The 15899-nt window shown below is 38.4% G+C and overlaps 4 protein-coding genes across 4 annotated transcripts; all 4 read right to left on the bottom strand.

The window, feature by feature from the left end:
• Nucleotides 1-48: 48 nt before the first annotated feature.
• On the bottom strand, nt 49-1864 carry LOC149737279 (uncharacterized). The gene is made up of 3 exons (XM_089876092.1): nt 1569-1864; nt 733-866; nt 49-351 (listed from the first exon to the last, which is right to left on the bottom strand). The coding sequence occupies exons 1-3, from the start codon at nt 1797-1799 to the stop codon at nt 132-134; spliced, it is 585 nt and encodes a 194-aa protein (XP_089732218.1). The 5' UTR covers nt 1800-1864; the 3' UTR covers nt 49-131.
• A 380-nt stretch (nt 1865-2244) lies between these two features.
• Nucleotides 2245-6890, bottom strand: LOC149737278 (uncharacterized). The gene is made up of 9 exons (XM_089876059.1): nt 6227-6890; nt 5700-5799; nt 5249-5357; nt 4925-5005; nt 4512-4706; nt 3704-4300; nt 3409-3511; nt 2968-3087; nt 2245-2700 (listed from the first exon to the last, which is right to left on the bottom strand). Exons 1-9 carry the CDS (start codon nt 6616-6618, stop codon nt 2514-2516), a joined length of 1884 nt encoding a protein of 627 aa, XP_089732185.1. The 5' UTR covers nt 6619-6890; the 3' UTR covers nt 2245-2513.
• A 2967-nt stretch (nt 6891-9857) lies between these two features.
• LOC149737277 (U2 small nuclear ribonucleoprotein A'-like) lies at nt 9858-14044 on the bottom strand. The gene is made up of 7 exons (XM_089876087.1): nt 13895-14044; nt 12105-12252; nt 11625-11853; nt 11222-11301; nt 10866-10944; nt 10341-10437; nt 9858-10106 (listed from the first exon to the last, which is right to left on the bottom strand). Exons 1-7 carry the CDS (start codon nt 13974-13976, stop codon nt 10063-10065), a joined length of 759 nt encoding a protein of 252 aa, XP_089732213.1. The 5' UTR covers nt 13977-14044; the 3' UTR covers nt 9858-10062.
• On the bottom strand, nt 13998-15758 carry LOC149737276 (adenylosuccinate lyase-like). Its single transcript, XM_089876071.1, has one exon. It carries the CDS (start codon nt 15741-15743, stop codon nt 14247-14249), a length of 1497 nt encoding a protein of 498 aa, XP_089732197.1. The 5' UTR covers nt 15744-15758; the 3' UTR covers nt 13998-14246.
• Between the last annotated feature and the right edge of the window lie 141 nt (nt 15759-15899).

Below are 15899 nucleotides of genomic sequence, written 5' to 3'. Positions count from 1 at the left end.
AAACCTCACTGATTCTTGCATCTGGGGAAACACATATGTTTATGGCACTTTATAAAGACACGCGTTTATTATAAGATTTCTATTTGAACTGTTCGAAAATTGAAAGTTATTTTGGTAACAAAACAACAACTTCACCACGTTGGGGCTTGTACGTAATATTCCAACCGATGATCGGTAGTGACGGCTGGTTGGGCTCGCAGCCATTGTTGCTCCCAATCACCTTCCTCTGGAACCATGGTCCCAATTAAATCTTTGGGGACAAAATCAGGGTCGATTGGAGGTTGACCATTCGCTTGACGCTCCTCGAGCAAAGTAATCGCCTCGTATTCTCGCCATTCAATCATGCGCGACCTGGTGGGGTGAAAGACATAAAATGGAAACAATGAGAAAAAATGTCAGTTCTCTTATTCAATCAGCTAATCAGTGAAAAAGTGGACCATTCGGTCATGGTCGAAGTAAAAAGGAGATTTAAGTGGAGTGGTCGGATGAGAGTCAATATATATATATATAGGGATTAGGGCCATGTTATAAATTATTGGTATTTTAAATTGGATTCAAATATAAAGTTAAGGTTTCATAAACTCATGTTGTCATGATAAATGAGAAGGAATTGGATGTTCATGGCTGATGGAGCATTCACCCGCTGCGTCATATAATGAAACCTAACCCTTCACCCGACACTAAATCGTACACAACCCTCACATAAAGTAACGGACTTAACAACCCACCCACCTATAGTCAGGTCCATATATCATCATGGCCGGTATAAACACAAGAAAAACCGAGAAGCCAAAGAACATGATCACGTGCGCGATTACTTTGTCATATAACGGATCAAAACGATCAAAACCAAGGAAAGTCTCCGGCTGGTGAGTAATTTAAGTTTAACTTCATAACACAACGTCTGTTGAATCAAGTTTAGTATTTGAGGTTATAACATTAGTTCATATATCCACTTTTTACAACTTCGAAAGACTATTAAAGTATTTGTAAAGCGGTGAAACATATCCTAAAGGAATAACTGAACATGTTTTAAAACTTTGCTATTTTCCAGTCTGCAGAGTATGACAAGTGCACGGCCAATTTTTTTACAGACTTTTGGTGATGCACGCCACAATTTGTCCCACGCACACCAATTAATTAAACAAAGAAAAAAATACGTATTAAATTAAGTAAGATTTTCTAACGTGGCTTGAAAATGTACGTGGTTTGCACGCAGATTTTTAGAGATAGCACGCACGCACGCGAAAAACAACCGTCTTGCATGCGCGAGATCTCGTCAGGAACTGCCATACTCTGCAGACTGGGCTATTTTGTTACAAAAGTTTGCAAATAAAACTTGTTACTTGGTTATTTGCGGACTTTTATTAAAATAAATGAATATTTACTCCTTCGATTAAAATAACAAGGATCAAATTAATTAACATTACAAAGAGATCGGAATTTACAGCGAAACGACAGTCGAACACAATAAAATAAATAAAAAAGCATTGGTTTAAATGTGTGGGTGTTAAACCAATATATTTACGCTTAAACAAATAATAAATTCACAAAAAAATTAAACCGACCTTTTCTTTGTCAAAAAATCTTTCGCATTCGATCTCATATTCGGTTTTCGCGGGAACAACCGTCGATTCTTTCAATAATTTCGAGTTTTGTGAAATGTTTCGTCTTGTTAAAGCAACGGAAATAAAATGTTTTCCAAATACAACTTTATTTGGGATTACCACGCTACGACAAATGCTGCCAGCTGCATTTGCGAGGCTACGATTTCCCAAACACCTCACAACCGACAACATTTTCAACGAAAACTCTTCAAAAAATTGTTTGATGAAAATAAAAATATTTTACATTCGGTGTCTGGAAGGTTAACCGGTAGATGGCGGTTGAATATATATTTTGTTTTAGTGGGGAGTAAAAAGCAACAGGTTGTCATAAAATTACTCCCACAATATTATTCAGCGCCAAACTTGAAAAATCCTATTCAGCATGTACTTGATAAACGTGGCCAACTTGTGCCCACTTACGAGTTTACCATATAAGTAACTTTGTGGGTGATGGTGTTTTCTGTACGGCTGATAATTTGGACAACCCATTAGTGACCACTGGGTTGAAGCAATTGTCGTTAAATGTCTTGCACAAGGATACATACGCCAACGACGGTAGCAGCGTTGGGCCTTGAACCTTTTGTCTAGAGGTGAGCGCGCTAACCACTGTGAATAATTCACATAATACTAGAACATATCCATTGTGTCTATTGTTATATTGGTTTGAAACAACAATATGGTTTATACACATCACAATTACATTATGACATCACCAATGTTCATTGTTGATAGAAATGAAAATATAAAATATGTCGCGACCAAAATGTTCGGCCGAATCTCCTAGTTACTACTGCAGTTATTACGTGGTAAAAATTCTGCATAAAAATTAAAAATGCGAAATCACTTTCAGGGCAAAATAAACAGCTAAAATATAATAATTTAATTTAAATGAAAATAGAAAATAATTCAAAGGTAATCTTCGGTGATGGGATATTTAAGTGAAATATTCTGCGTGTCGTTGATTTTGAGACGATGGGTTGAATAGAAAGCTATCATCTCGGGCACGCTGTGGAACGGAGCGCTGAATTCACCGAGAATCCAAAAGCCATCGCGTGTGGATGATATGACCATGTGTATAGTTGTGCTACGCGTTCTGGGGAGATGAATGGGTAAAGCATCACTGAGCACGATTGGTGTTTTTGAAAGAAAATTCATTTTTACTTCCAAACCTCACAACATCTAATATATAAGCAGTTACTGCAAGGCACGCAGCAATTTGTAATGGCCTTTCTACCAGATCAATAGGAGAATAATTAACACTATTAAAGACAGAGCTAATCATTGCAATGTTTTTGAAGCGATGGGTCAACTCTGGCATTAACCCCTCGTCCTCACCCACATAGAATACCCCCCCACCCACCTTAGTGATAAACTGTAATTGTTTGCGGTACTTTCGCTGTTCCTCACGAGGTAACTCCCGGGAACTTCACGTGATAACCTCATGTTCGCTTCATCTCGCGTGATCGCTCCATGATACCAACTATTCGTGAAAACAATTCATGTTATTTAGTGTTCAACAATAAATTAGACAATTATCAAGTAACTACCAATCAAAACAAAAAACTTCACAATTCCCAATGATATCTTCGCTTTGGCATAGAAGTTGGAATGTTTGTAAAATACCCAGAGGTTACGGGTTCAAGGCTTGTCACAGCTACCATTGTTGAGTTCTTAACCATCTTGTTCATTGGGTTAAATGTAGATTTAGAAATACAAATATTGCATTACTTCAACCCAGTGATAACTAGTGGGATGTTTTATCAAATATTATGTAATTTTAAAGATAAATCCCCAAACTCGCCCTTGCTTGGTCAGTGGTAGCAACGGATCGAAATCTTTATCGGCGATCGCTTCCGAGGGATGAAGCTCCAACTGTCGATGTTGGAATCGTTGCATCGACTCCACTAGGTGGGGAGGGAGAGTTAGTAAGGATTTTGTGTAAAATAACTCGCATACGAGGTGAATGAAACAGAACACCTGTGTTATAATGACTATCGATGCCCCTCCATGCAAGAATTTAAACAAGTTAAAAACATATATTCATTCTAAAAAAAGCAGAATAAACTTTTTTTTAAATAAATCAAACAAAAACTTACGATGAACTTTAGGTATGCTTGGTTTATCCCACGGGTGTTCGTAATCATCGCCAGGATCCTGGTTGTCAAACGAATGGGACTTGCTGTGTCTGTTAAGCTGGGGCACCGAACTTATTTCATAAGATCGTGACCTCGAGTGCGAAATATGGGGATTCCCGTGCGTTAATGTTGTTTCTGTGTCCCATGGCTCCTCGTACTCACTTACCCCATCGAGTGACTTGTTTGTCGGGACCGTCACTTGGGCGGATTGCACCAAATGATCATCGGACGAGCTTTTAGGAATCCCTCCATCCCCTCGCAACGCCGACAACCCTTGTTTGCTGCGAATATCGAGCGAGCGACTTTTAGCTTTACTAAGTCGGTACAACGATATATTCATTGGCTGCACCAGCGGTGACGAGGCTCGTCGTAAATCCACAACCTCGTTAGTGACGATCAATGTGTTGACGGGCGAATGGTTGGGTGAGTTATGTTTGCTTGTTGGAGAGTTTGTTCCACTGCTGCCGGTGTTACGGGAGTTGCTGCGTCGAATCTCGTCGAACGACGGCTCAACTTTGATCAAACGGTGGTCTACTACTCTCTCCTGCCTCCGTGTGTCTTGGGACAAACATAACGGGATAATTATTTTTAATCCAAACCCTTTGTTTCAATTATGTATTTTAAACTATACTGGATTATTCTGGGCGAATTTTATTCGTAACTACATGTGTAGCACAAGTTACTGATATCGGAAGAGCTGTATAAACCAGGGAACCACAAACTCCTTGCATAGACCCTCACTTAGTAAATACATTATCCATATACTTACTGGTATCGGGAGGTCGTATTAACCTACGATCCAACATGGGTGACGACGATGGCGACCTCTGCTGGCTCGGGACAAACACCATCTTCTGTTTCCCCCTCAACGCAGATAACGAATCACTGGACCCGTGGTTTATGTTATTGTTGTCCTTGTATGGAAGGGTGTTGGTTTTGTCCCAGGGCTCCTCGTAATCTTTGTCTGATGGGGTTAACGTTGGTAATATAAATGAAATATTGTGAATATTTGTAAAAAGTGTTTCGGTTAATTAAGAATGTTACACTGAAGAATTTCATTCATGAGAAATTAAAAATAAATGTAAGCATTATTATTATAGATTACATAACTTTTATTATCATCACAATATATTATGACATCACAACTACAACATATTATGACATCACAACCACAAAAATCACCTTTTTGTTTCGATTTATCCCACGGCTCGTCATAAATCTTTGATTTCGAAGATTTTGCTGCGTCACTGTTTTGCGTTAATTCTAGAATAGAAATATTATAAACATGGTAATCAGATTCAATAAAAGTAAAAGATATTAAAAAATAACATTTTTACTAAAAAAACTTTTTAAATTATTTAATTCTAACTGTTCAACACAGCTTGGTCAAGATATTTCTAGTAAACTATGAGGTACATTTATAAAAAATGACAAATATTTAAATTTATAAATAAATTTTAAAAGCAACAGTTTTGACCATCGGACATTTAACTTAAACCCCCCCACCTTGATACATCTGTTGTGCTTCGTAAGGTTCAATGTATCCCTCCATGGCTTTGTTGTCACGCTTCACCGAATCAAACGGTTCAACGTACTCGTCGCTGATGGAAATGCTCTGTACAATTACCTTTATGTTATATCTTGGTATATATCTCAATGGGCGGGTATATACGTCATATGTATGTATCACCTGAACAACCTGATTATTATTTTAAAACATGTTTGCGATTGAATATTTATTCTTGTGATCAGAAAACATATTAATGTTAGAGCGGGTATGATGTCACCATTGTGGGCGAATGTGTTCTTGGGCAAGACACTTAACGGCAATTGCTCCAACCCAGAGGCCACTAAGGTTGTTCAAATTGTCAGCTATATATAAAACACCATCACCCACAAAGTTAAGTATCGCTATATGTATAGCTGTATGTGTGCTGACAAAGAAATAACAACTCACAGACGAAGGGTCACTTGACGGGATCAACATGGTCGCGTTTTTATTTCCAGGTTTGATCAATTTCTTTGTAATCGTGGGTGAGGTGCGGGGTACAACGGATCTGTGGGGGGGGGGGGTTATGTTGAAATATGAGTAGGCTACATTTTTATATAAAGATATAGAAAGAACAAATAAATAGGCTTAAGTTAAAACAGTCGTTTTTTCGCTACATGGGGTAAAGTTTCGGGACTGTTTGTTGGTGGAAAAATATTAGCGTTGGTTTACATAAAATGTTTATTTAATATTGACAAATGTTAATGTACCATCCTCACTTGGCACCATGGTGTAAAATATGACACCATAAAAGATATTAGTTGTGTTGTTTGGATATTTTCAAGACACAGCACACCAGGTCATGTGTATAGGCCTTCAGTTTCAACAACAAAACAACAGCCATTAAAAGGTTGAAACGCTTCCGCCTGTACATTAAGATTCAACCATGTTTATAATTTATTTAAAAAAATATTATAAAGTTATTCATCAATCACCTTGTATCTACAGGCATTAGTTCACCTCGTGACCTTACGACCCCTCGAGCGACCTCAGAGTTCTCGTACTCGTTCTCCTTGGTCACATGACCTTCCTCCCCACTCTGGTGCCCCCTAGTGGGCTTAGTGGTGCTCGGTTTCAAACTATTTCCTTTCCATTGCGAGTTATTGTCCGTGGTCGGTTGGAATTGAATTTCTTCATCAACGAGAGTCGTACCGTGGCTGTCTGTTTTATTTATTTTATTCTTTTTAAATAAATTCCATTTTCGGTTCATTTTATCAGCGAAATATTCAAACCTTACGGAAATATCTAAAACAGAAGTTTTATTTATTTCTTCAAATACGACAGCTAAGATCAAATCAGTTAACAACGAAGAGAAAATAATTAGCATCAAAACAACATTCTTTAAAACACGCTACAGGTAAAGCAGTGAGAAAGGACTTCAGTTAAAAAGCTGTTAACCGCCAAAAACAAAGTTTAATAAAAACAACAACATAAACGAATGTAACTGAATACCAAAACACGCAACTAACTATATTACTACCAGCAAGTAAACTATGGAATACTAACTACCACATTAAAACACCTACGGTACAACCAACCCAACCCAACCCAGCGTAACTTAACGTTGCGCAACTAAAACCACAACAGAATAGATTGGGCAATAATATGGGGAATACCCGAAGCAAGGACTAATTAATTCGGGGAGTAATTTAAAAACTTGAATACGATCGCTAAGATCAAACGACGAGAAAGGAATTATTTTGCAAGTTATTATTCAACTTGGCTGGCTTTATATAAGTGCAATAATAATAAAACCGATTCATATTTTTCATAATATTTTATTCAGCAAAAAAACAACACAAGTAAAACGTTAATCTTAAAATCTCTGGTTCACTGTTAAATATCCTTCTGAAAATAGAAACAAGATTAAAATACCTTCATAGTTTATGTGGCTGGCGTTGGTGGAAAGCCACTACGGCACGACAAGCCCCCAGCCAATGGTAGTGGGTTTCTACTCTGGTGAGAAACCCTTTGCTGGATAGACCTTACCCAAGCAAGGTTAAACTAACCGTCAGACAAAAATAGTAAGAAACACAAAAACAAAAAGACAGAAATAGTACAACGAGTGTAGCGACATACATGTGCCAAACATGCAACAAACACAACAGCTCAAATATATCAAAAAGGGGACGCGGTCAAAAAGTAATTAACGCGGACATAATCAGTGAAACATCTACAAATAAAATATGGTTCAAATCCTGAAGGATAATCATCTGCAGTGTACACCATATTGAATGTCCGACCGCAAGGAGTCGAAGCCAACAACAGCTCCGCATGTCCCAATCGAAAGGTGAGTCGCCATGTTGGTACCGCGATACTCTCGTCGTATCTTCACACAACATAATAACGTCCGGATGTTACGAACCGCATCGATCGTTACGAAACTGTTTCAGGTTGTTACGAACCGCAATGACAGTGACCTAAATAACCGAGCGTAGCATCACTGGCGGCGACGCCCACGCAACAACCTAACCGTTAAGCAACTCAATCAAAACTGACGTAACCGCACCGAACGCAGGGTCATGACAATGCTCTGACCCACCGTATCGACGTCGTAGCGTAATTGTGACGTGGCCATCGTCCCAATCACGCTACATGACGTTTGTGTAGTTATAATTAGTTTAACGGGGTGGAGATTATATTTTAAAGAATTAAATAGAAGATTATGGACTTTATTTATGCGCATATTATACTGCGTGTTAATATTACTCGAGTATTTGTGTACCAACATAGCGTTCTCACCAAGCGATCAGGACAATACTGAATCGCTGAAGGATTCGATATTTGTAGACGAAGTACCCAATAGAGTGTACAACAACAAAATCTGATCCAGCAAGATAATCGCCATAGTTTCAATGCATATATTTCATAGACATGCAAAATGCACTAAAGTAGTGACTGACTAAAAATAGCTGGCAACATTAGGTCCAGCAGAATAAGAATACAGCAGCGCAGACAAGACACACATACAACACACAACTCATACTTATAATACTCAAACCTCAAACCGTGTATCCTTTATCGGCGTCTTCCTCTTTGTTCTTCGTCTACAAAACAAACGTAATAGTTACGTCACAGGCTTACCACTTGAATAATGTATATTACTGTGGGGCAAGATGGGATACAGTTAGCACATAAATACCGAATTGCCTGATCGCGTTAAACAACAATCTGTACGGCGGTGAGGATACGATTGTATATTTAAATTTATTCGTCGTTTCCACCAAATTGGGGATAAAGGAGAATTAGAAACAATACCAACTAAAAGTTATGTAGTTTTATTTTACTTGCAAATAAATATCATAATAATCGAATACACAATGACAATATACAATACCTTGCGTTCTTCTTCTACAACTTTATTCGCTGACTTTTCTGCAACAACAGAATCGTTAGTGTCTGTGTATATTATTACGTCATAATTACCTTCATTCCATTTTTGCCTCATGGTCCGCTTGATCCTCTGTGACGTCACATACCGTGTTCTAGAATAAAATAAAGTCAAAACCTGCCATTTTAATACAAAAGTTTATGACGAAACAATGAACTTACGAAGTGGGTTCTTCTGTTGCGTCATCACCACTCGGTGACGTCACACCATCGATGTTTCTAGAAAAAAACTTATGTACGTAATAATGCCAATTGTGATTTATACTTTACCAATTCTTTGATCTTCTTGCTTCGCGCTCATAGCGCAAATATAATTAGAATATACAAGTAATGTGCCTTGCGTCGACGCAAAACGCGCATGGGGCCCCATGAAAAAAACGAGAAACGCACGCGTAGAACAAACCGCATTGTGACGTCATAAGAGCGAGTGGTCAAGCGATGACCTTACTGTGACGTAATAATCGCGAGCAAATATGACGCGATGTCATTTATTATTATTATTATGACGTAACGAACGAGCGATTGTGTTTGAATAACATTTGTGACGTCATAAAACGACGCGAACACTGAAACGAAATAAGTTTAAAAATTAAATTATAATAACATTTAACGCAAGACACAATACTTTACTATAGTGAGGTAGTTTTACCAACACTGCAACAAAATGTAGTTAGTTACATACGTTAGTATACTGTAATAATTGATTAGTTATAAAGTATACCTATGTATTGTTAATTTAAGTTAAATACAATAATACCTAACTCAAGTCTTGCAAGAAAACTTGTTGAAACCTTCAAACTTGTAACCTGGTGTGGAACCAACTTCATCTAAACTGAAACGTGGTAACTTTGTAGAAGAGGCGTTTTATGCGCGGAGCAATCAAGGCGTTATCAGCTGGTGCGAGGCGTCGATCACGTGAGCAATCTGACCAATCAGGGTTAAAGATTGAATGCTAGCTGGTTACGTCATAGGGGTTACGAAAGGTCATAACTTTTCAGCTTTAATTGAGCACAAACATCTTATAAAATATGTTTTATTGAATTTTGTCTAGTTAGGGGAATTCTCGTACTAAGTGAAATCGTAGGCGCCAAACCTGGGGTGGCGTGGTGGGCATAGCAACCTCTGGAATTACAAAACGTCCATATATGACCTCATGCTCGCTGTCGAGCCACAAACTTATGTTTGAAAGTTTATTGGCGTCCAAACAGAATGTAAAAAAAATGAAATATTTGACAAATAATTCAGCAAGTGTTACAACATAATCATGACATTGTGATGTCATTGTGGCTTGTCTGACGTCATAATAAAATATTCACATCGATTGGAGCCAACATGGAAATAATATATCAGCAATGATTGACAGTTAATTGGGGAGTTCCGTTCATTCATCCATCTCAACCACCTGGTCCCCGTTCGTGGAGGATTCTGTGGGAAACGAACAAATTTATTTTATATTGAACATTTAAAACACGCTTACAGTTTAAGAAAAATGACAAACTATTTATGTTTATCTCCAAGTTAAATTTCTAATAGAAACAAAAGTTGCGTAAAGCCACAACTTTTACAATTAGGGGAGTAGTTCCCCCCCACCCAACTTACCCCCACCCAACTTGCCCCCACCCAACTTACCCCCACCCAACTTACCCCCACCCAACTTACTCTTAGCATCCGAAGGTTTGTTTGGTATTTGTCCGGCTTGCAACATCAACTTAAGTTTCTCTACCTCCTCTAGTGACGTAGCTTTCAATATCGCTTCCTACACAAAACATAGAAATATTGTAAAACATCTAACTTATTTATCCACATCCGATTTTTGTATGGCTGATAATTTCGACAACCCATTAGTGACCACTAGGTTGGAGCAATTGCCGTTAAGTGTCTTTCCCAAGGACACATACGTCCACAATGGTAGCAACGACGAGCCTTGAACCCGTAACCACTGGTCTAAAAAAAGCTCTGATTATTGTTCCCATGAACTTGGATAAAGACCAATTTAAAGAATCAAGAAAAAAAATTCAAAGATTTAACGAAACTTAACATAAACAATATAGAAACAACATTAACAATATAGAAACAACATTAACAATATAGAAACAACATTAACAATATAGAAACAACATTAACAATATAGAAACAACATTAACAATATAGAAACAACATAAACAATATAGAAACAACATTAACCTTGATTGCTTCACGGTCGGCTTTCGAAGTATCGGAGGTCACGACCCCGTTTGTTGGTATCGGGGCTCCTGGGGTAAACCTGGGGTGCAAAACCGGGGTTATCTTGTTCTGGGGGTTCCCTACTTTGGGGTTAGTTTATAAAAATTAAACAACCCCCAAAAATAACGGGGTTTAATTTATACAAAAATAGTTAACCAAAAAAATGTTTTGCGTATGGTTAATTTATAAAATTCTATTAACCCCTCAAAAAAATTGGGGGTTAACTTATAAAAATAACCACAATGCATTGCGGTTTTGTCACAAAAAATGCGACCAAGCGTAGTATCTGTTGTTTTCAGCGGAAAATAATTTCTTACGTTTTCTTTTTTTTGTTCAATTCTGTAAGAACTTGTTTTCCTGTTGAGGATGAAAATAATTTCTTGGATTCCTGTCGCTCCTGCGTTCACATTGTTATGAAAAATATAATAAACAAACAAACATGAATGATCGGGATATTTCAAACAATTATTTCAACAATAAACACTCACACTAAAAAAAATTTCACAAAACATTCATTGTCACATTTACAAATTATAATAAACCAATATGACCAAAACCCCTGATGTTAAAATATTATTTATTCAACTTTTTTTGACACGACTCTGATCCAACCAAACCTGGTAAATATTAAAAAAAACATTTAAATCCTGAAGTTTGGAACAATTATTTTGACATTTAGTCACCCCCCCCCCCATACCTTTACCCCCCCCCATAGTTTACCTTCAACTTAATCCTTTGGAAATCGAGAACCCTCAGCGTGGGCAACTTGTATATAACGTACAATCGATAATGCTGACGATGAACCAACGGGTTTCGTAACAAACTTAAATATTCAAGTTTTTTACAGCCAGCCAAACAATCAATCTCGCTGAGTTCACGCAACTCGCAATTGGTCAAATATAATTCCTCGAGGTTGGGAAGCGACGTGTGGATGTCTTCGCTTATACGACTAAAATATTATAACTGTTGTTAATTTAAAATACTAAGAAGATTGGTATTAACAAATTTAGAATTAATTAGTATGATTTAACTTTTAACCCAGACTTTCCAAAAAAAACACCCTTCAAAAAGATTAAAGTTTTCCCTATGATTTCCGTTTTAATAACATCAATACCCAAAGCAGGTTACATGGTAAAGCCGACCAGAACCAAACTACACGCCCGCATATACTCAATAGAAATCCAATAAACACCCACCCACCATATTCGGTTATTATTGAAATGCAAGGTTCGTATCCTTAATAACAAAGGAAACCCGTCAAGTTTCTTAACATCGTTGTCCGAGAAGTCAATTGTGTCAAACTGATCCAACGTCGTTCCCAAGTTCTCGATTACCGGTATCTTGAACCCTGTGTGTGATGTCATAATGAAATATGATGATGTCATAATACAATCAACATTTTCATGTTCGATAATACTTTTCATCTAACGAGGTGTAAATATTTTAGATAGATGTAATATTTAATAGGGATGTGCCGAGCCGAGCCCGAACTCAAAAGCTCGTGCCCGAGCGTCTCCTTTTTTGACGCTCGGCGCTCGGCTGAAAACTGGGCCGAGCGCCGAGCCTTATGCTATAATGTTGCACGCGAGAGCAAAAAATATTAAAAATGAAAAAAGTGAAGCTACTAAGAGATAACGAGACTAGTCAGCGTAGCTTTCTCTTTAATTATTTTTCGTTCGTTGTGAATTTGCTCTCTCGCAAGTAACGAATCGCAACGTCAGCGAATTTGCCCGTATCGAATTACAGCAGGTGTCGAATTACACGAGCGCCCAATGTTTTCGTATCACATTTTAAATAAAAAGCCAAAAACTCTTAAACTTTTTTATAATGAAATAATATAAATTGCTGCAACCACGGTTTTGCAACCACAGGGTTTTGCAACCCCTAAGCCACCTTTACCGCAGACACGCACGCAGCCAGAAAGTGCTAAGACGCACACACACACGCGTTGCATTCAATATAACATTCCTTCGCTTGGAATTGGAACAATTTTTCATTCAATTGTTACTTCACGTGTCCTATCGCAACGTAACTATTAATTATGACGTTTTATAATATAACAATCGGGAGGAATGTGCCCACTGCCCAAGTTGGCAGCCCAACCAACCACGAGATCAAAACATCGTGTATCAGCGTCACATTTTTACACTCTGCGCCGGCGTATGAAATAAAGGAAGACGCATGCGGTAGCATACATTCCACACGTAACAAACGAAGCAATCGTTGTGAATTTATTCTCGTGAAAAATGACGTAATGAAACTCTGGTTCTCGTGCGGTGCCATCAAACGATGTTTTTTGGCTTCTGTCCAAGCTCGACCGGGACGATACTTTGTAATATCATATTACAATTTATGTTGGTTCCAATTTACTGATAGCGTCGCTCCTCGCTCTTATATTTCCACCAATTAAAACTCACATTGTCGTATGGAATCGTATGGAAGCGAATAAAACACGATTGTTTTCCAACAATCTCGTTTGTGATGTAACGATCGTAAAGGTTTATTCTGACGTAAATAATCTTTACATTATCCAAGATGAACATGCGTAGAAACTTGCCAGTTGCGCCACTGGCTGTAACAGTTATAAATATTTTTTTAATTAAATATTTTTTGTATGAATTTTACATTTTGCAACAGTAGGAATTATGAAAAGCGAGACGCGTCTTTAACCGCAAACCACGTGTTCTGTATTATTTTGATTAGCGGCGCTTTTCGGCTGAATAGGAACGCATTCTCGTACGCCTTTCTCCTTGATGACGTCATAGGTGCTCGGGCTCGGGCTCGTGCCGAGCTTTTGGTTGAAGCTCGGCGCTCGGCGAACCCGAGCTTTTTCAACTTCAGCACATCCCTAATATTTAAACTTTAAAAATCATGCCAACCAAATGGCAGACAAAATGTTGGGCGGATTTTTTACCAGAAGAACAATCTTCAAGTTTATGTTCCTTAAACTTAGAAAACAATAAAGAATAACAAAGTAAATAACAATCAACCTCTAAGAATGAGTTCTCGTTGTCGCACAGGGTTGGTGTATTGAATCGCTTGTTCAATCAACTCTTGCGTTAACTTAACCATGTTGTTGTTTACGACTAATTATCTGGAAAAACAATACGTTATGATGTCACAAGTGAAATATTTGATTGATTGATGACAAAACCATGGTAGCTGTTACAACACACGGGAGGCAGAGATACTTAGACGCACAATCCTGTGAAACAAATCTAACTTATTGGTTGTAATGTTTACTGATTAAAGTAGTGCAGAAAATTCCAGGGTTGGCCTGCCCACCCTGCCACCCCAGGTTTGGTGCCTAAGGCTGTTCCAAGCAATGCACTTCACTCCCTGCTAAACATTTAAATCAGCGCTTCCATTAATATGATCTTTATAAGCGAGTAAATTTGGTTCTACTTCTTCCCTCACGAACTCGACCACTTGCTCCGATGATCTCCCGATGAACAACCTTGGATCAACCATCGCATCCAACCTCTCATGGATGGGGGCAAAGTAGGATTCCTCTTTTATTCTCTTCATAAGATCGTTATCTTTCCCCTCATGTTTCACCACATACGACGCTTGTTGAGATAAAACTCGGATTTTCTCGTGGACTTCCTGTCGGTCCCCGCCCAACTTCACCATCTCCATCATTATGTTCTCTGTTGCCATGAACGGCAATTCTTGGTGAATATGTCGCTTTATAACTTGGGGGTAAACCACGATTCCCTCAGTTATGTTTTGGAAAGTATTTAAAATCACATCAGCTGTTAAAAAAGCCTCAGGAATCGAAATTCTTCGGTTTGCGCTGTCATCGAGCGTTCGTTCGAACCATTGGGTTGACGTGGTTTGTAGAGGGTTGAGCGAGAGTGTCACCAAGTGTCGAGCCAGCGAGCAACATCGTTCGCTGCGCATTGGGTTACGTTTGTAAGCCATCGCGCTTGAGCCGATCTGACTTTTCTCGAAAGGTTCCTCAATTTCCTTCATATGCGCTAACAACCGAATATCGGTGCAGATTTTATGAATCGATGCCCCCAAACTTGCAAGTGACGATAAAATCTCGTTGTCAACTTTGCGAGGGTATGTCTGTCCAGTTATAATATACGAGCGATCAAACCCAGCCATCTTCGTCACCAACCGATCCAACTTTTCTACTTTACCATGATCGCCATCGAACAACGCGAGGAAACTTGCTTGCGTACCGGTCGCTCCTTTAATCCCACGGAAACGAAGCTCTAATTTTAATCTTTCCAAACTTTTTAAATCACTTAATAAATCTTGCAACCATAAACAGCCACGTTTGCCCACAGTTGTTAACTGTGCCGGCTGTAAATGCGTGAAACCCATTGTAGGCAAGTCTGAATATTTCAGCACAAAATCTTTCAACCGATGGCAGCACTTCGCCAACTTGTTCACCAACATACACAAACCGTCCCTTATAACGATCAGATCAGCGTTATCCCCCACGTAACATGACGTAGCACCGAGATGAATGATAGCCGCAGCTTTCGGGCAACGAACACCAAACGCATGGACATGCGACATAACATCATGCCGACGTATCTTTTCCTCAGCTTCTGCTACTTTGAAATCCTCTTCATTGAGCTCCAAACACCCAGCCATTTCAGCGACTTGTTCTTCCGTAACCCCCAACCCCAACTCCATTTCCGCTTTCGCCAAAATGAACCAAAGTTTTCGCCAAGTTGAAAATTTCTTTTTGTCGCTGAAATTAAACGACATTTCTGCGGATGCATATCTCGAAACAAGCGGCGATCGATATTTATCTACAGCGTCCTCCATTGTGACGAAACAAACAAAATTTAGAAAACCGAAAGTGTTTGCGCCACACATAGAAACAATATAAACATAGACATAGATATGTTAAATTAACAAGAGAGCTGTTCGGTGCCTAAAAACTAGCAAATTTTTTTTTTCGGGTTTACAAAATTATTATTAAATGTATTTTAAGCAAGTATTTGTTAAAAATACATTTAGTTTTCAATATCT

Source organism: Ciona robusta, chromosome 4 (genome assembly GCF_009617815.1).
Source record: "Ciona robusta chromosome 4, ASM961781v2".
Classification (NCBI taxonomy): Eukaryota; Metazoa; Chordata; class Ascidiacea; order Phlebobranchia; family Cionidae; genus Ciona; species Ciona robusta.
Note: the sequence above shows the minus strand (reverse complement) of the source record. Positions and strands in the feature narration are given on the sequence as shown.